We start from the raw sequence: 20,510 nt of genomic DNA on the forward strand, positions 1-20,510 counted from the left end.
TGATTCAGGAACATCCAAAAGTCTGTTCTCTGTCACAGAATTCCTCAACCCATGGCTCAACAGGAAACCAGGAAAAAAAATGCTTACTACAACCTCTACAAAGCACTATAAAAACATCCGATGCTCCCTTTGCCCTTCTCTGCCTACTTATTTCCTACTTTCCTAGTCAGTTGACCTCCATCTTCAAGAAATACACCCTGCATGATCTTAGCAGAGCAGAAAAGCATACTGGAAATTATGCCAGGCAAGACACCCCTTTAAGGGTGGTAGTCTCCAAATTGGTGTGTGAAGCCTGATTGTTAATACTACCTAGAATTGTGAAAGCTAGAACTGGGAGCAGGAATCCAATTCCCCCATTTCATAGGTACAGGCAACAAGGCAACAGAGGTGAGCAGACTCCAAAGATCAATCCGCTAGTTCTCGACACTGGAACTCTGTTCTGTCCTCCACAAAGAGCTGTTTTCACTGGAGTTCTTCCTAAAGTGATCCTCTGAATGGAGAACTGTGATTGCATTTGAGGTTTTCGTGTAGTCACTGAGCAAATTTGGAAGGGAAATTTTCTCAAGATTTCTCAATGGAAGGCATCTGAGGCTGTTCATCTGCAAACAGACGTATATCAGTTTCCAACCTCTAAACCCTCTGTCCTTGTCGTGCTTGAAGAATTCTTCTTTGCCAGTGCCTCTCCAGGACCTCTCTCTGTTTTGAGTAAGCTGCTCCTCTGGAGGCATTTTATTTTTGGAAAGCTGTGTAGGGTTTCAGAGGTCTCTGTTCCAGAGTGAAGGAGGGAGTTGGTGCATGGGGAGGTGGTGGTGCAGAGCTAAGAGCTAAACGTCAGATGAGAAGGAGAAAGCTGTGTGGTGATGAGTGGAGCGAGGACATGGGGTGGAGTGCCATGAGTGGGAGATGGTGTGAGGATGAGTGAGACATCTGAAGAACGTTGAGATGAAGGGCCTGGTTTCTCACCTTGACTGGCCAGCAGGTCAGGGTTGCTCCAGACTGTGGAGCTGAGGGCCTCGTCCAGTGGAGCCAGAGTTCCCAGCTCCAAATCCTGCTCCTGCCAGTAGCCTGGGGAGAGAATCTCCATCAAGGATGAACCCTGTGCATAATGCTATAGTTCGTGTCTACACTTTCATTGTGGGGGGGGAGGGGTAGGCCCCTACAGAAAGTGGCTTCGCCAGCATACCTGAGGGAAAGTGAGACGTTAGCAAGAGTTCTGAAAAAGGAAAGAACTTTTCTCCGATAGGCCATTTAAAGGAGGGAGCTAAGTTTTATCTGTCAATCACATAGTGTTAGAGCCACAGACCTTGGAGACCATTCAGTCCAGCTCCCCCAATTCACAGATAAGGACAAAGACTCCCACAAAAGATCATGAGGGGATCACTACTGAAAAATGAAAAACGGGGAAAAAAAAAAAAGAAAACAAAAAACCCAAAACACATCATAAACTCCTTATCCAGGGTTCTTTTTTGTTGTACCACGTTATATATTAACACAACAGCAGGTTTGAACATTAAAACATATTTTCCCATTTATTTCTTTCACTAAACCTATAAAAAGCGGTGGTGTCATCACTCCTGTTTTGCCAAGTGGGAGCAGAATGAAATAACTTGCCCAAAGTCATGCAAATTGAGTAGAGACTAGAAAGGAAATGCCTGGCTTCAAATCCGCAGCTCTATGTTTCAAGGTGAGAGCCTCCTCATTGAAGAAAGATCAAAGGTGAGACTGGAGACTGAAATACAGCTTTCCAGATTCTAACTTTCTATGAGATGTTTAGATTCTCTTCACTTTTCACGCTAGGTTCCCAGGTCTCTGCCTCACTGAGTCTGTGCCTTCCTCTGATGCCACCAAACCTTGTCACCCAGGCAATGGTCACAACCTCTCTCAGAACTAGATCGCTTTTATACTCTGTTGTGAAATACAATAGTGTCTGGGGTTCACAGCCCCAACCCAAACTGAAAGAGCGGAGGGACAAAGAAACCAGCTAAGCATCTTTTCAAGATCTCCCGCCACAGGGCCCTAGAGTAGCCAATCACATTGCGAAATTTCAGTGAGGTCATCAGCTGCTGTGGGAGGCTGGAACTGCTTCTCTTCCTGGGACAGCAGCACAGGGAGAAGTTTGTCAGTGTCCCCAGCATGTGCAACAGAAAAAGGGTGGGGGAGGGATGAGAAGGTTGAGGTGGGGCTAAGAGAGAGTAAGTGGGTGGGTCAAAACTGGAAAAAGAAGTGGGATATGGACTACTCGGAGAAGAAAAGGTACAGGGCTAGGGAAACAAGGGTGAATCAGAAGAAAAGGGAAAGCAAGCTGGTTAGAGGAGAAGAGAGAGAAGAAAGGATAGCTTTGAAAGAGGGTAAGGAATAGAAAGTACGGGACCGGGAAGGGGGAAAGGGGAGAGGGAGAGAGAGCCACAACATCAGATAAATCTCTTACAGAGAACTTCGGGGCTGCGGGGGCGGACAGGCCTCAATGTAAACAGCACCCCTTCCCACTGCTCCTGACCTGGGTATCCCAGAAGATCTGCGAATTCACTGTGTTCCGGGCGAAACTGCGAGATATCTCAAACAGGTAAAGAGGAGTGGGGGAGGAGGCAAAAGAAGAATTGATGGAGACAGGGAAGAGAGAGACAAGGATGAGAGAAAGAAAGAGGGCAGGGCTCTCAGTTCTAGCAGAGAGGCAGTCCAAAGGTTACAGGGCCCTCATTCTGGGGACGCTTTGTGTGGACAAGGATGAAGACGACTGGACATTGGTGAGTGTTTCATGTTATTTTCCAGGTTATATGTTATATGTGTTGTGCCAATATCAAGCAGGAAGCAGGATTCGTTGTACTAGAGCATAGAATGCCGGAAGGGCAGGGATGCTGAAGGGACAGGATGTCCCTCATACAGCATAGTTTCCCAGCAGGCAATCTAAGAACTAATACACAGCCTGTTATTCAAATGGTCCAAGCAAATAGCCTTGCCATGCTTTAGTGTGGGACTTTGAGTTTGCAGAGTGGATTTTCACTCATGATTTCATTTAATCTCAAAATAATTGCTAGCGATAGGCAGCCAGATATAACCACCACTTCTGAAGTTGACATCCAAAGAGGCTCCTTGGCACACCTAAAGGAACCCAAATAGCACATTTCTCAAGAACCCTTCCTGCCCCTTGTAGGCTCCTCAGCTTTCAACAGCCCCTGTTTTTCAGTTATGTGTTTGTTTAGTTACCAGGCTCCTCATCTGAACTCTGAGCTGGTTAAGAGCAGTAACACTACCATTTTCAGCCATATTTCTAACAATTCATTCTAGTGAGCCCAGTGCATCTAACTTGTCTGGTAATTTGCAACCTTGGCACCAGGCTGTATATATTGTTAATCAGGCAGAGGCTGTTTCTCGTCTCCACTCTCTCATCTTGGCTTTTGTCTGCACCTTTCTCAGTGGCTTCTTTCCCTGCTCATACTTGTCCGGCACCTCCTCACTCCCACTTCTCTGTGTTGCTTTTTTCGCCCCCTGCATAGGATAAATAAGCAAAATGGTGATGTACATCATTTAAACACAGCTGAACTGTTCGGAGGCAGAAAGCAGCAAATAACCTTCAATAAATGACATGTTTGGGACGTGCATGATTTATCGCCTCTGTAAATTTGCAGAGAATTCATTTTGGTTCGTAGTGTTTTAGGAAACCATTTAAGATATGGCTGGGACGTTGCTCCCCCTTCTAAGGGGTATGTGTGACATAATCTCCTAATTCTGAAATGTATTATGATCTTTTATATCTCTGCTCTTGGGAACTCTGTTAGTGTGTCTGAAAGTTACCCAATTTTACAAAATTGTAGGCTGCTAGTGATACGTTTTGAATGGCCATTCCTATGGGAACAGGTGAGCGCTTGTAATGCTATCTTCAGGAGCATGGATAACTAGCACAAATTATAAGCCGCTTTATGGAAAGCTTGAACTATCTTTGGATTAAAATTGTGCCAGTCATTCATGACATCACCATGATTTCCCTCAAAATGTTTGGACAGGAAAGGGAAGAAGCTGAGGCATATTCTAAAAGGGACATATGGACTTTCAAGTAGAGTTAGTAAGGATTCAACTCAGGGACCTTGGAAGGAGCTACTGGCACCCTATATGGGGAGCACTATGAAGGGAAGCACCAGGTTTACCAGTAATAAAAGTTGGGGAGCTTCAGCCACATTGTTATCTGCTCACACAGCTTCTGTGACTCCCCTCCCCCATCGTGTGTTGTATGTGGATTGTGGGTTCATGAGTATATACCTACCTGTGCACACAGGTATGCATATAAATGCCAGAAGCTAACATGGAGGTTCTTCCTCGTTCATTTGCCAGCTTATATTTTAATTGGTTTTTAAAGTTAAATTTGTGTGTGTGGGGAGGGGGGTTACATGCCATAGTGTGTGTGTGGAAGCCGGAGAACAGCCTGAAACAGTCAGTTACCTCTTTCCCCCACAGGGTCCCTGTGCCTTGAACTCAAATTCTCAGTGTTGGCAGTGAGCTCCTTTACCATCTATCTATCTTGCTGTTCACCAAATATTTTTTTTTCTTAGAAAGATGATATCTACCTGCCTCCCTGTCACTGGTATTGGGTGTCTAGATGCATGCCACCATGCTGGGCTTTTTGCATGAGTGCTGGAAATCTGAATTTAGGACCCCATCAAGTCCTTTACTGAGCCGTATCTCCATTGGAATTTACGTTTTCTACAGACAATATCCAGACTGGTTAGCCTGGCCTTCAGGGTCCTGTACAGTATGATGTCAACCCACCTGTCAAGTATGTCCATTGCGCTGATCCCACATTCTAGACACAGGGACTATTTGGAATGCCATTTAAAATATTTGCCACCCTGGGTCCATTCTCTTTTCTATAATAACCTGGTACTAGTGCTATTTGCCTGTCTTCATGGGTCTTAACTCATCTAACTCAAATCAGATGCTGAGAGTCTTCCTTTGGGAGAACAGAGCTCAAAATCTGTTAGTGCAGAGAAAATAGCAAATCAAAAAAACACAGGAAGTAGGCCAAGGAAAGCACGGACTACCTGGGCATGGGCACTCTAGAAGTCTGTAAGACAGAGCTCGGAATTTATAACCCTCCCGCCCTGATTTAACATCAAGGTTTAAGTTAAGAGGTCCATAGGCCTGGCTCCAGACAAGTTCACTAGGGAACTATGTGATGTATCTAGTAAGGGTCAGGATGGGACAAGCTTTAATCACAGGTCTCTCTGGCCACAAGGCCCCAGCTTTCTGTTTCTTCCCACTGTCCTGATTGCCTCAGGAAGCAGGCGCATGTGTTTTGTGTGTGTAGTGGTGGGTCAGGAATGGAGGTGTGAAGACTTTCTCAGGTTGCCAGCCAGGGATGCCTTACCTAAATAATGTTCACAACACTCACCTGCAAAATGATAAAAAGCACAGAATACCAGGCTAGCGTGGGCGCTTGTGGTGGTGGTGGTGCTGTGATTGGCACCCACTGAATTATGTTCTTTATCTGGATTTTATACTCTGTCTTCACTCCATACTTTAGGGTCTATTTTATCTACCCCTAATCGTCTTATATCGTGGGATTCCTTGGTTAACCAAACAACAGGTGTGTTTACTTAAAACCATTGACAAAATGTCCTTGTTTTCATCACATTCTAGCATGTAGGCTAAAAACAAAAAGGTTATCTCTTTGACTGTTTTGGGTGCTTCTCCATTCTCGTTTTATTTACTCATAGGTTCTGATATCCTTAGAATTCTCATCATGTTAAAGGACAAACTAATCCTTTCCCTATACAGGTTTCCTTCTGAATGATTGTTCATATTGGGAGTTAGCAGGGGCAGGGATTGCAGACTTAATAATGTGCCTCTTCAAAGCATGCATTGGCACCAATGAATCAGTTTTTCACTGCAAGCACAGGACCTCACACATAGTAAGGGCTCAATAAATATTTATTGAATAAATAAGTGGGTTACTCAGATGAATAAAAATGTATTATGTCTGCAATTCAAGTGACTGGTAGGGAGAATATGGCATATGAAACTATGGCAGCATCACCCTTGACTGCTTGGCTATGTATCTTCCCTGCTTTGTGTGCTCCGAGGATGCAGAATGTATTGGTAGAGCTACTGACAGTGTCATAGGTGCACATGTGGGATGGTGGGACAAAGAGATGAACTCTGGGCTTCATGGCTTCTCTAGTGCATGTGTCCGGAGCGCCACTTCCCTGACTCTAGAGAAAAACAACTCCCTGAGTAGGAGTTGATGATGATGGTGATGATGATGATGATGACTCAGCATTTCTCTAACTTCAGAGTTAAAAATAATGCTCAGCCCAGCCTACTTGTTATTCCTCACGACTACCATGACAGGTGGGCGGAGAAGTGTTATCTCCAAGCAAAAAAACATACTGGGGGCTGTGGCCCAGAATAATGACTCTCTTTTAAAATGGACTATCCACCATTAGAAATCTCACTGCTAGGATCCCAGACCTGGTAATGTTACCCAACTTTAGCTCCGTCGTGGAGTGAGACGCACGTGTGGGTCACTGGCAGTGGAGAGTGGCCATAGCAAGCTTAGAAGCAAAAGTAGAATTGGAATTTGGCCCCTGGAGTTTTTCTTATTCTCAGAGCCATATTTTCCTTTAAGAGTAAATGTTTGAATGCGCACTTGGAGGAAACTGGACCTGTTCCATCTGAATCCTGATTTAGAAGATAACTACAAGATTTGGAGGAGTCACTTTGACTTCAGAGCAAAACACTCGGATCACAAAGGGCTCTCTTTATGCTCAGCTTCCTACAGTTGGTCTTTGGCAGCCACAGTTGTGCCACGTTTACTAAAATCATCCCTGTTTCTAAACCAGAATGCTGACAGCTACGGATGTACGCTCTTCTTGCTCTGCATTCCTTTGCCTATATTTCCTTAGGTCCCTCTTCACTAATACTTGTGTCCTTAAGGCATAGTCAAAGGAAGGCCCAGCCTTAACAGGGGAGTACTTTTGATTCTGGGCCCCTCTCTCTTTTCAGGTGTGTTTCTTTCTCTTTCCTTTGGGATTAGATTCTGAACCACACCGAGATCTGGAAGTCTCCATGAACATTCTCCTTTGCATAACTCAGGGATGCTTTAGCTCATAGTCACTTCAGAACCCAGGAGCTCAGTCATGCATGCCTCAGCTGCTGCTGCCAGATCTTAACCTCCCCGTTCCCTTGCTACTCTCTTTGTCACTGAGGTGCTGAGAGGAGACTTACTCCTTCGGGTTACTCCCTCTCTCATTTCTGTTGCTGTCTGTTTTTTTCCTCCTGGAGTCTTGTTTGTCAAGCAGCCTCTTGGGCCCAAAATCATTACTCTCTCCTGGCTTGATTTTACTCTCCTAAGAGGCATCTATGCAAGTGGAAACAGATATGGGAAGGGTAGATTTCCACTCTTCCCCCAAGGAACTTCCTGTCATGTTAATTAACCCTGTAATTTGTTATAGAGCTTGGACCAGAGACTCAATAGTTGAGGGGTGTGCCGTTTTCACACCATGAGAAGATCCTGTGAGTCAGGTTAGGAGAGACTCAGTCTGGGCTCCAACAGGCTTTTTAATGCATTTCACGGACATCTTTTAGTTCCATTCTCAACAAAAGGTTTTCCAGGCTAACTAAGAAGAAGCCTCTTCAGGATAGTTGGCTGGCCTGTCTAGGGTAGGTTTGAGGATGGCGTTAAATGAAGGCCTTGATGTTAATACTTTTATCTCACTGAAATTAAAAGTAAATAAAAATCCAGTCATTCAAAAACGTTTTTTTCATATGCAAATGTTAAGAAAAACTATCAAAATTTAAGATGTCATGAAGGGGTACGTGTGTGTGTGTGTGTGTGTGTGTGTGTGTGTGTGTGTGTGTGTGTGTATTTCTTAAGCCTTACAGTCAGATTCCATATTCCAGCAGTATTTTCTACTGACCCCTTGTGGCCAGAGCAGGTTGCTCCTAAAATCACTGGACACAGAAGAGGAAGACTGCCTTTTACCTAGCACTAGAGTGCAATCATTTTTCTCCTCTTTCTGTTACAATTAATTCACCCAAAATGATTTCTCCTCCATGATTCTTACAAGTGTTAGACTTTCAGAGCTGACTGGGTCATAAGTGGCAGTCAGCCCAATACCGCTGTGTATGTGTGTGTGTGAGCATGCAAGTGTGCAAACTGCTGAACCACACCCCCGAGCCCAGCTGCTTATTTTAACAACGAGGAACTGAAATCCCGAGAAGCATACAAATTTTAAGAAATCCCACAGACAGTTAATGGGAGCTGTAGTTATAACTCTGGTCTTTTGTACTTATTCTCACATCACATGGTTCTTGTGGGCTGGCTAATTCAGAGGTGCAGTTACTGTTGAGTGTGATGTTTCTATCTGGTGATATCTATACTCCTTCTTATACCACATATGGGAAGGACCCCAGACCTCAGGGGAAGAAAGTCCGCTAACTATTAGATGGGTTGGAGAAACCGTGTCAGACAGACAGGCCTTACTGACAGACTTCAGTTCCTGGGAAAGACGACTTTGAAGGGCAGAAGCCACTGCTGTGTCCCTAGGAGCTCAAAGCAGTGGTCATGAGAACACGACTGTGTGCAGTGTGTGTGTGTGTGTGTGTGTGTGTGTGTGTGTGCACGCACATGCACGTCTGTGTGTGTGAGTGCATGTGAGTGTTCCTGAATCTACCTGCTAGAGCATACACTATGTTCACAGTCATAGGAGAGCATGCATTTGCGTGTGAAGTGGAAGAGGGCTGGGTTAGACTAGATGGGAGGAAAAGAGCAGAGGAACATGTCCTATTCTTGAGCTAGAAAAAAAGAAATCTGGAGGCAGAAGTGGGCTTGTGGTAGGCTGGGGGGAGGTGGGTGCTCACAGACTTAGTTAAGATTCCGAGGAGCAGAGACTGGGAAGTGGGTGGCAGAGAAGGAGGTGGGGACAGCTGTTGCTTTGATTTGCTACTGAGTCAGTGTTCTCGGTGCATTAGCGCTGAGAGGGAGCCCTGGGCTGGCCCCCAACCAAAACAAGCCCCTCTGCAGCCAATATTGAGTTGTAATGAGGACAAATTCAGTTGGGAGACAAGAAGGAGGGGCATTTGATCCCAAACAGCTCCTTGTTCACCTTAGCCCCTTCATTCTGGAAGCTGGGTTCTACACAAACATCCACATTCTGCACTAGGAGGCTGTGAGGGCGGGAGGAAACAGAGCACTGGAATGCATCCCTGACTTCTGGAGAACAGGCTCTGTGTAGGTATAGGATGGTACCTGGAATAATGAGAGCCTTTCGCAGGCTCTGTCTCCCCATGCCTTCCCACAGTGATCACTTTCTTCAGAAATCACACCAGGTTTAATATGTGCTGTGTACTCTGGCACAATAGCCAAGAGGCTGATTTTGTCTGAAGTTTCAGGTACTCCCTTAAACTGAACGTGAACACCCTTCCCATAAATTTATGTTATTTCTTACACACATACGTATGCACACACACAAACACACACATGTATGCACACATACAAGCACTCACATACATATGATAGCCTGGGAAAACATGCATTTCCCCATACTTTAGAAAAGCATCTGGGAAAGGAAACATACCAGAATTGAACTTGGAATTCAGTTAGCGCATTGACAGGGTATGGGGAGATAGGAAATTGAGACTAAGTCAGAAAGCTCGGAAAATCAGGGAGGGACATGCAAGAATCAGATTCCCTGAGGGAGAGATTTCGAGTCCAGCTTCCAGCATGTTCCACCCATCCTACCATACCTGCCCGGTGCCTGAGCACCTGATCTGTCTGCACACACTCACGCAAGTTCCCTTTCTTGCAGAGTTCCACACCACACATTGTTGTTTTGGTGATGCTCTAGATCTTTCAGTATGATAGCATGGCATGGAGCAGCAATAACGCTGTGGTAAAGTTTAATTTGTTATGAGGGAGGCAGGAAAGCATTTATCTCTGCTAGTTCTGATATTTCTGACTTGTTTTTACTGTTTCCCTTCACTGGATGATCAGAGGCAGGGTGTGAATGACAGGTTCAGGGCAATGGTTAGGAGTGTTACATGAAGAAAAATGTGTTCCGCTTGACACACCCACCACACTGCCATGGTTTCCCTGATTCCCCTAAGCCTAACTGAGATTTAGCACACACCCCCCATTCTTATCCCTTAAAAAAGAAAATCTGTACTTTTCAGAGAGCTGCATTGTACATGCAACCCTTATTTTGTGCTTTTCTGGGAGTTTAACTCTTCTACGAGACAGACGCATTCTTCCAAGTCTACAAATCTCACAGTCTCCAAAATAGCAAAGAATGTTGTTTTGACAGAAAGGTCCCTCTTCACCTCTTTTTAAACCTCCATTGAGTGCCTCGGCACTCATGTAGTTATGTCTCCTCTTTGCTCCCTGAGATGCTTGCATTTTCCAGTGTGGTCATCCTTTTTCTCTCCTTCAGCGTGTGTCCTTCAACACACTATGATTCTCATTATTCATATGCCTGTTTTTATTTTCTTCTGACACAGACACACAGCTTTGTTTTATGACCCAGATACAGAGCCCCTTTCGCATGCCCATATTAATCAGAACCCCTTACTTCCAGAAAACCATATGGCTTAAGCTCAGAGCTTCCCCCCAGAGCAGAATTTAGTCTCTTTCTTCTGCTCAAACTCCCCAGGAAAGAGCCAGAATCCTCTCTTCCCCAGGGCTGAGGCTCAGTCCATCTGTCACTGACATTGGACTCCAGGGCTTGGAAACCAGAAAAGACTTGGCATAAACAGCAGTCGAGGATAAATGAAAACATGGAGGGCTCAGGGCTTAGCAGTGGTGTGTTTTATATTTGTGTGAGATTGTAGGGTGAAAGTTGGAGGGGGAACATACACAATGTCCTTGGAAAGATTTCATTACTAGGAAGTGTAAGAACTAGTGAGACCATGGCCCACTGTAATTTTGCATTTGCAGAGTGACAAATGGAGCAGATGGTAAAACTGGCCCTTCATTTTATAATGGAAGAACTTGGCTTCAGGTTCTTTAAAAGATGGACATGGTGATACATTCCATGTTACCTGTCATTGATGCACTCATTAGAGTGTTTCTGGGTTTCTAAAGGGTATCAAATATTTAAATCAGAGGCTCCAATAACAAATTTACAGTTAGGAGCTTTTCATCCTAGGTAAAGCTTTGGCTGGAAAGCAAAGGGCCAAGGCACAGAAGATAAACTAAATGAATAGACACATGAGACAGGGTCCTGCCTATTCTCAATATCCCCTGATATTTAAAGTAATAGTTCTCCATCCTTCTTGTCCTAATGTCTGAGCCAATTATGAAAACAAGGGAGGTAAGGTTAGTGGTCAACTTATAGATGAATAGCTAGGACACAGACTTCCATCACATTTTCTTTTCCCCAGGGCAAGGTGATACTCCTGACCTTCTTGACCCTGAATAGAAGTAAATGAGCTAAAGGTGCTTATAATGAGCAATCAATATACAATTAGTACAAGTCTAGCTGGGGAAGAGAAAAATAAGTCTTTAGCAAATGTAGTCTTTTAGTTCTTATAAAAATATAGCTTTGTTATTCTCCTGGACACCTTCCCAGATGCAAGATTTCACACAGAAGGATGAAGGACATATTGAACAGAGTTAGAATCTCTGCATTTGAATCCTACTTGAAACAGGTCTGCTCTTCACTGGAGCGGGGAGCTCAGCTCAGGAAAATGGGTGGATGCAAGATACTCCAGCTGTTGCTGCAACCTCAATCCTATATTCCAGAAAGCTCTCTCATAGAGATAAATCACTTCCATTACCTGCCCTTGAGAAACAAAGCTTCTTCTAGCTTCAAGTGAGCAAATGAAGGAGATACCCTTAAAATTCATTCTGACATCCTGCTTCTCCACCTGGAGTCTTCTCTAGATCACTCAAACATATACATGTACTCTTGTGTAGAAATTGACATGGGACAGTTTAGGCTCAGGGAAGGGAGGTTGCCCTGATCTGATGTAACATGACACACACACACACTGGCTAGGTGGCACTTGAGGCCTTCTGATCACTGCAGATATGTAGCAGAGTTTACTGTATATATACATCTGCTGAGATTTGGTTAAGAACATTAATGGAGAGTGGAAAATTGATGTTTAAGGCCATTTTTCTCAGTAAAAGATGGCTATGAAGGTGGAAGAAATGAACCAGGTTCTGATATTTAGTTTTGATGCCTCTCATATGTTGAGGTCCTCTGTTACCTAGTTTGTAAACATTTTGTTACATATCAAGTTTACATTGCTGAGGTAGAAGGCAGAGGAAAGCAAGCATTATAGCAGGACAGGTAAAGCTAGCACCAGATTCAGGCTGCTATTGAGAGTGCATGCTTAGGACTGAGGAAGACTCATTCTATCCTCCACATCATAAAGGAGCAAACCAGTGTCAATCTAAAACACCACATATGTATCTGATGTAAACTACGATTCCATCTACCGTGAAGCATGCAGTTATTTTAAGGCCATTTGAGGACACTGTAGACCCCAGTTTCCTGAACATCTATAACCTGAGAATTACTTTTCTGTCTCCTTCCCACAGTTGCCTGGTCATGAGCACTGATCATATCCCTGTATGAGGGCTTGCGCTCCCTTTAAAAAAAAAGTCAGGGTCATATGTGTTTCTGCAGGGTCGGGGCAGAGGTTGGGGGAGGTCATCCAGTTCTGAAGGCTGCACTGTGAGAGCACAGATTATAAAGCAAAAGGTAGAGCAGGACCATGGAGAGCAACAGGAAGAGCCCGGAGCGTCACCACGCGAGGCCAGCACCATGGAGAGCTCAGAGCACAGGTAGTTTATTTCAAAGAGGGCTTGGCATCACAAGTTCAGGTGGCAAGCTCTAGCGCCCACTGAGCTTAAAGCCAGACTTCCATTAGGATCATGCTGCATCCATTATGGGTTTTTTGTTTTGTTTTGTTTTGTTTTGTTTTTCTGAAGGACTTTGTTTGAGTCTGTTGGATACACCCGAAAGATTGTGAGGACCACCACCAGATTTCATTTGTGGTCATTAGCCCAAATTATCTAAGTGTTAGTGGTGATGGAAGACGTTTTAACTTGCTACAAGTTACTAAAAATATAATTAAATTGTTGTATAATGAAGAAAATAACATACAGTTCCTGTGACCTCCTACCACCAGAAACACTAGGATACAAGGAAACCAAAACGTGCATAGCCATCAGATAACTTATACGGCATACCCAAATGTGGTGATAGCAGCACCCAATTTTTTACAAGTAGTTAGTATTTGGTGATACAAGCAGAACAGGTATGGGACAAGACCTTTCAAGAAGAGTGGTATCACAAGGGCTTAAAGCCCTCTATTGTACTGGAGAAAATTAGTCACTGGCTTTTATACTTAAAGAAAGTTTCATCGAATGATAAATTGGTCTTTAATACTTGCTGGCTCAATGACGAATATATAGCTTTTATAAGCCACGAAGTATGAAAAAAATCTCAACAGCTATATGTGTTCTGCTCCTGAGAGGTTGATTTTTCATTACTAGAATGAATGGACCTTCTTGTCACATACAACAGTAGTAGATTGGGATTTTACTTGCATAGTTGTAAGAGCCTGAACATCAGCTGCTTCTCACCTTATAAAGAACCATCACTATTTCTAATCCTGGCAACAGAGATAGGTCTCTGCTCTGCAGACATATTCTTCTCCATTTTATAATTATATAGTGTTTATCCTTAGTTTGGCTGTGTTCTTAGAGACTTGAATCTTTTCCTAGTGGCTTAACAGACTCTTCTCTTTCTTTCTCTCCCTCTCTCTCTTCCTTTCTTCCATCTCCTTACCACTGTCCTATCTTCTTTCCTCCCTCCCTCCCTCCTTCTCTCTATCTTATAAGTATTTCTGTGTGAATTTCTATTCTCACAGCCTATGAGTGGACCTCTAGAACATGACCCCACACAGGAAGCAAAATGTCCCAGCATGCTGGCCTATAGCCAATAGTTAAACAGGAAGCACTAGCCTTTAACATTAAAAAGAAAAGATCTTGGGCTGGGCTAGAGATTCATGATGGAGAACTTGTCTAGCATTCACAAATGTACAGATTAAATTCCCAGAACTACACAGAAAAAAAAAATAATGTTTAAAGATATAATTACTCCACTTTTCTAATACTCTGGATTTTTCATTCAGTAAGAAGCTGACTGCTTCAAGGAGAATCGGGAACCTAGACTGCCATCCTTAGATGACGTTCCTTTACTGAGGCTCAGATGACAAAAAAGGGATTGTGGAGCCAGTAGGCAGCTCCACTGGAGTAGGAAACAGTGAAGAATGTGACTAGGCACAGCCCCAAGGGTTTTCTTTCTCTGACAACTGTGAAGATTTTTTTCCCCGAGCACATGATTTAAGAAAAAGCAGCTTTAAACACCATTCTACATATTATATACAGAAAAGTACAGTGAGCAAAAGCAAGAGACGCCTAAGCCTAATCTAAGGCTTCACAGAGCAATGGCACTGTGTCCCGTCTGCTATTTCAAAATGACCAGAACACCGAAAAGATGCCATCTGTGGAATTTTATGGCTGCAGAACTGTGATTCACCCTCTTCAAACGGAAGCTGAATATATCCAACATGTCACTCCTGGAACCAGACTAGGTCGTTCTTCTTTCCTCATTTGGAAGAGGTTGGAGAGGACACCTAAGTGCAGACTACTGTCTCAACTGACTTTGAGTGAAGCTTTGGACTGTAACAAAATCAAGGTGTAGTTTAAAGAATACAGAGAAGCCAACAACGGGGCAAAGGCTACAGGTCTTAATTTCAGCAAGTGTGTTTGTGTGTGTGTGTGTGTGTGTGTGTGTGTGTGTGTTAATGAGGGAGAAAGAAAAAAAAAACCTATCAAAACCAACAGAGCCACTTAGGCCTAGACAGAACTTGGGACAAAATACTTGGCCATAATTTCTGGGTAGTCATTTGATAAGCTACATTAGACAGAGTGGATGCTCATTGAATTAACTAAACTTTGTCATTCCAGTGTCTCTCTGGTGACCTCAACTTCCTTGTGTCAGATGATGTGCAAATCTTAAGGAAAGTATGTTATTCCCAAGACTTATAGCTGGAACTAAGAAGGCAACAGAAATAAAAACAGAACCCTTACAGCTATAACAAGGAACAGAAACTCAATGGAGTAGATCTGCCAAGCAGATCCGTGGGCAGCACTACAGAGAATGCTGGGCTTCTATGGCACATTGGGTATGATCTCCACACTGGGCACTTAGCCAGGGGCCTGCAGAATGCATGGCAGTAGACAGAAGGTCATTGAGAAGGAAAAGATATACAAGTGTGGGACAGTTAAAAATACCAGGTTGAGTTGCTATAACCTGGGTTATAAGCAAAGCAAGACTGTCCATTGGCTGGGTTAAGCCACTCTACTGAAAACAAGCTGGGAATAAAGAACCCTACCAAGGCTGGTCACAATGCCAAATGTCAAGCTGCTCACCAGAGACCTGACTACAAGGTGCATTAAGTTCATGGGCCTTGTGTTTCTCAGACGGTAGCTGCTGGCTTCTGCCAGTACTAGCGGAGAAAGACCAGAAGGGAGGCCAGGTGGCAAATTCCTAAGCTTGTGGCCATAGCACTAATGGCCAGGTTCAGATAGAATTTGCTGGCCCTGCCTTGTTCCAGCTTCTCAATCCCTGTTCATCTTTATGAGCCTGAAACATTTATGCTGTACCCAAGGGAGCTTTACACCTCAGAAGCACATGAAGTTTGTTTTGCTTCTTCTCAAATGGAATTAGCCTCCCAATCATAGCACCCTTGATCTAAGCATCAGCTTTCTGGATTACTTTGTCCTTAAGTCTTCACAGGATACCTCTCCTAGTTTGGGTCAAACATTACAGGTTGATTTATGCATTACCTACCCCCCTGCACAGGAGCCCCAGGGGAACTCAGGAGTACTAGACACACCTGCATGATGCTAGTCAGATTGGGCCTTCAGGACTGCTATCCCTGAGCATAAATAACCTGTGTGCTTATTTCCCATCATTGGAGCTCACCTTCTTAGACTCAGAACTCAAGGTGCCAAGTTAATTCAGTAGAGGCTATCTGGTGGATATATCTCAAACCTCAGTGCATCCTGAAGTTTTGCACTCTACACAGATGTTCTGGAAGCTTGGTTGGATTTTTCTTTGAAAATGGTATCCAAATCTTATTCTCTCTTCCTGACCCACTCTCTTTAATTCCTTATACAAAATTTACTGCTTCTCTCCTCTTTCCTCTAAGCTTCTGTTCTATTTCTAAGCATGAGGATAGAGCAATTCTCACTCTCTGGACTTTAAGCTCAAATAGAGGCTTGGCTCCCAAGCTGAAGCGCAAGAAAGAGTCAGGGATTGTGTGAAGGAAGATGTGGTCACTGAACAGGTTGACTCTAGCTTCTGCCATCCATTCTAGAGGTGAAAAGCCTGAAGCTTACTGACATGGTCTCTTCTTTTTCCCCTTCAGGCAGAGGTTGGCACTCTTAGTTCCCATTGCTAAAGGATTGTAGTTTGGGCACTTGCTTTCTTTGATTCAGCTATGAGTATGGGGAAGCCAGGGATGGCACAGAAAGTCAAGGCCTTATAGGAGAGTCATTACTGAGGCACAAACAGCCAGTACCCCGTCTGTGCCTTGCACTAAGCCCACTGTCCCTCAGGAGTGCTCCTCTCCTCTGTGAATAGGGTCATCAGTGCAGTCCTCTGGGGACGGGGGAGGGGGAATTCCATGTACAAGAGAAGGCACTGCCATCTCTGTGGTGACAGTAGGAACTCCCTTTGGGGAGTTTGGGGAAGAGAGAGCAGAAGGAGTCAGCCAACCAACTGTAGAGAGGGGATCCCCAGGGTCTCCACACCAGAAGAAGCTTCTTTACCAGGATGGAGACATAGTAAGGGGAGGAGGTCAGGCAAGGTGGAGCTTTTATTCCTCCAGCACCCTGGCTCGCAGCCGGCTTTCCTCAGATGAAATTCTCTACATCATCCTCCCCAGTTCCAACCCCTCCCCTCTCCATCCCGCCCCGCCCTGTGCCCATCCCTGCTGGCCACTGGGTCCATCGCCCGGGAACCGCCTCCCGTTTCTCCTCCCCTGCGGTTCTTTCTGTTTTTTTGTTTTGTTTTGTTTTTTTTTTTTTTTTTTTCGTTGGCATCTGGCCGGGCATAGCCACCACCCTCCCTCTACTCTCCCCACTTCCCCCTTGCTCCGCAGAGGTCCTGTTCCCTTTCCCCTCCCCCACCCAGCCCACCTCTGACAGGCCAAGGGAGAGAGGAGGAGGATGCATTCCTTCAGTCCCTCCACTGCCAGTTCTCCCTCCTCCGAGAACCTGAGGCTCCTAGCTGGGGAACCCTTCTTCCTATCTCTACACAGTTCTTCAAGCCACCCCATTAACCACCAGCAGCCCTAGAGGAGGCTGAAGTGCCCCCACAGCGCTGACCTACATAGCCTGGCCTGGGGCGGGAGGAGCTCTTCCCCAAGTCCCCTCTCCCTTGGCCCCGCCTCCTTTCTTCACCCCTGACTCCTTTCCTTCACCTCTTTACCTTTACAGACCCAAGAAGGGTTGAGTTGCAGACTGGGGCAAAGAGGCAACCCAATCCGGAATTTGGAGAAATTGATGTTCAGCCCAGGAAAGCTTTGGGTTTCCCATAGATCCTTCTCCCCAAATATCTTGCTCTCTGCTTTTGTTGCCCCGCACCCAAGTATCTGTTTCCTTTCCTAGCTTTTTTGCCACCGCTAGGACTAGAGCCAAACTGGGGGCTCCTCCGCCCTGTGTTGTTGTTTTGCTTCAAGGAGAAGCCCCCTCTCCTTTGCCCACGCCCCCCTCGACAGCCTCACCCAGGCCCCCTTCCCTGCCCACTCAGAGCTCCGCGGCGGGTGGGGGACGCTCGGGGGAGCAGAAATGTTTGCATACAGCAGTTTGGGGGATCGTTCTGGCCACCCAACCTCTACAGACATACATACACAAACACCCAACACACGCCCTGACTGAAACAGCGACAAATCTCACTCCGCCCCCAACACACACTGACACAGACATACACACAGACTCTGACACAGAAACACAGCACCAGACACCAACATAGACGCGCACACCCAGACACACACGGACACCAACACATCCAGATCCCGGCTGCTCAAAATAGACAGAACCCCCCCACCCCCAGACCCCTGATGCACACGTAGACACCCACAGTCGGCGTGTACCCAGGAGGGTGCACACGCCGGCACACCCCACGGTCCTCAGAGACAGCGGTGCTCAGAGACAGACACAAGGGTATTCCAAGAGGCTGGCGTCTTGAACCCTCGCTTCTAAACAAAGCCAACAGGCTCCCTGCGTCCGGGCTCCCAATCCGAACCCCCACCTCGGGGCACTGGCCACCTCCCCTGGCGCCGCCCCCTCCCTCACTCACCGTCCTGGGAAAGATTGGCCCCGCCGGGCGCCCAGGAGCAGGCGAGGAGCAGGAGCAGGGGCAGGGCGAAAGGGGCCCCCATCGCGCTTCCTGGCAGCCTCCCTGGCTGGGCGCTGGCGAGCCTGGGTCTCCGGAGACTGGGGCCGGGGGCACTGGGTAGACGGCGTCGCTGTCCAAAAGGGCGCCCCCGGAGCGGCTTCCAAGCCCGGGGCCGAGGCGGGTACCGGGAGGGAGCCGGCGCTGCTGCAGTCGCCGGGATTAAATAGGGCGCTCGGAGCAAACCATTCGGTTGGAGGTGGAGGGGGGGTGGCGGGGGGCTGGGCCGGTGGCGGGGGGGCCTGGATGCCGCATTCCCTACTCCCCCCCGCCTCCCACACCCCCTCCGCGCTTTTGTGGTGCCTTCCATCTTCTCCCCGGGGAGCTCCTCCGGCATCACTCGGGTGTGGAGCAAAGGGAGGGAGCTGGCTCAGCAGTGGGACCCCACGCGCACCCCTCTTAGGCTTGGGGTGGAGAGAGGGGAGGTGGGCAGGGCGGTGGGCCAGCTGGCGAGAGAGTCCACTGCAGGCCTGGGCAAGGGCGTGCCCACTAGCCTGAGATCCTCCAGCCCCGCCTTCTCCTTAGGCAACCGGGATCCCCAAAGCTAGGGCACCCCTATCCGCTGTGTGACCAAGGGTGCATCTCCAGGATACCTGATGACTCAAGCCATTCTCCTAAGCGTTAGCATCCTTAGTTCCTCTTACTCAAGACCCTCTACTTATCTGTCCAGCAACAATTTGTAGCTCCAGGCAACCTCCTTTGCAAAGTGGACCCCAGGAGGCCGCGGGACCCAATCTCTTTTAAGCCTTCTTCAAAGACTTTATCCCAGACACTAAACCAAGAAAGCATTCCGCAAAGAAACTTAGTGTTTTCCTCTTTGATACTCTACCTTGGGTCCCTTTAACTCCCAACTAGCCCCTTGATAGCCTTTCTTCTCAATTTCACAGAGGCTCTTCTTCTCAACTTTTAGCTAGTAAAGGCAGACCCACAGACCTTCTTATGGACCAAGAGACAGTGTGTGTATGTCTGGGAGGGAGGATTCAACACCCCCCCCCCCAGGCTGTAGAGAAGATGAGAAAGACTGTATTTGCTCACACCTGAGAGTCCCACATCCCTAGTGTTTTCTGTTCTTCGAGGTTATCTCTGGAAGAGTTTTGGTATGTTTCAGAAGAGGATCTTGCTGGGTTAGTTTGAAATTTAGTTTTGGAGAATACATTCCTAAGTTTCAGAATCCTAAAAATCGTAGAGTTTCAGGTATGTTAAGCGTTCTTAGAAAATACCTGATCTAACCCAGAGGAAATTAGCAGATCACTTAGAAGCAGAAGACACAGCATTGGCCATGAAATAAGAGCATATAAGCGGGATGTATCTCTGTAATACAACCTCCAGCCCATTTTCTGTGCTGTCCTCCTGGGCTAATGTTTAAAGGTTGGGTAATCTTTCCTCCTCTATGTCAAGGTTTCTCAACTCTTGATGGTGATGGAGTTAATGTCTCTGTCATCTAAGAACCTGAGGACAGCCTGCAGAACATCCTCCATAACCAGTAAAGCCTCATCTAATTGACAGGCAGTGATGCCTGGGCTGAAAAAAAATACTGTTCAGGGAACCCCTGCAGGCTGGTCTGGGTCTGCTCCAATATTTTTCACTCACTGTTTCTGGAGTCTAAAGTTTCTAGAGAAGAGATCTGCTTGTCTCTTGGACATTTTTTTTTTTTGACTGTCTGGTGGTTATTTCTTCCTAGACATTATTGAACAAGGTCTGGTTTGGTGACACCAAATCATTTTGCCTCCCTGAGATCTCTGCTATCTTGAAACCCAACCAATGAAGATGGAGTGACTATATTGCAGGGACATAGAGATGGACAGGGATGTAAGAGAGGGAGGAGACTGGACCAGGTAGGTCAAGATTGTAGAAAGATTATACTTTTTCCTTTTTTGTTTTTTAAATTTTATTTTTAATTTATTACAATTTATTCACTTTGTATCCCAGCTGTAGCTCCCTCCCCCAAAACTTCCCAATCCTGTCTTCTCTCTCTCTTCTCCCATGCCCCTCCCCCAGTCCACTGATAGAGGAGGTCCTCCTTCCTTCCATCTGACCCTA

The 20,510-nt window shown here is 46.0% G+C and overlaps 1 protein-coding gene across 2 annotated transcripts in view; it reads right to left on the minus strand.

Annotated features, from left to right (window-relative positions):
- Cadm3 (cell adhesion molecule 3) overlaps positions 1–18,644 on the minus strand; it is a 30,035-nt gene extending 11,391 nt beyond the window's left edge. Inside the window, exons 1-2 of one of the 2 annotated variants that reach the window (XM_055613284.1) lie at positions 18,375–18,644; positions 964–1,065 (exon numbers count right to left, since the gene is read on the minus strand). In XM_055613284.1, coding sequence (XP_055469259.1) covers positions 964–1,065; positions 18,375–18,456 — 184 coding nt within the window. In that variant the 5' untranslated portion in view covers positions 18,457–18,644. The remainder of the gene's footprint in view (positions 1–963; positions 1,066–18,374) is intronic. The other variant, XM_055613285.1, reaches the window with a different exon arrangement.
- Between the last annotated feature and the right edge of the window lie 1,866 nt (positions 18,645–20,510).

The sequence above is a fragment of the Psammomys obesus genome, unplaced genomic scaffold (genome assembly GCF_907164565.1).
Source record: "Psammomys obesus unplaced genomic scaffold, mPsaObe1.curated_primary_1811, whole genome shotgun sequence".
In the NCBI taxonomy this organism is placed as follows: domain Eukaryota; kingdom Metazoa; phylum Chordata; class Mammalia; order Rodentia; family Muridae; genus Psammomys; species Psammomys obesus.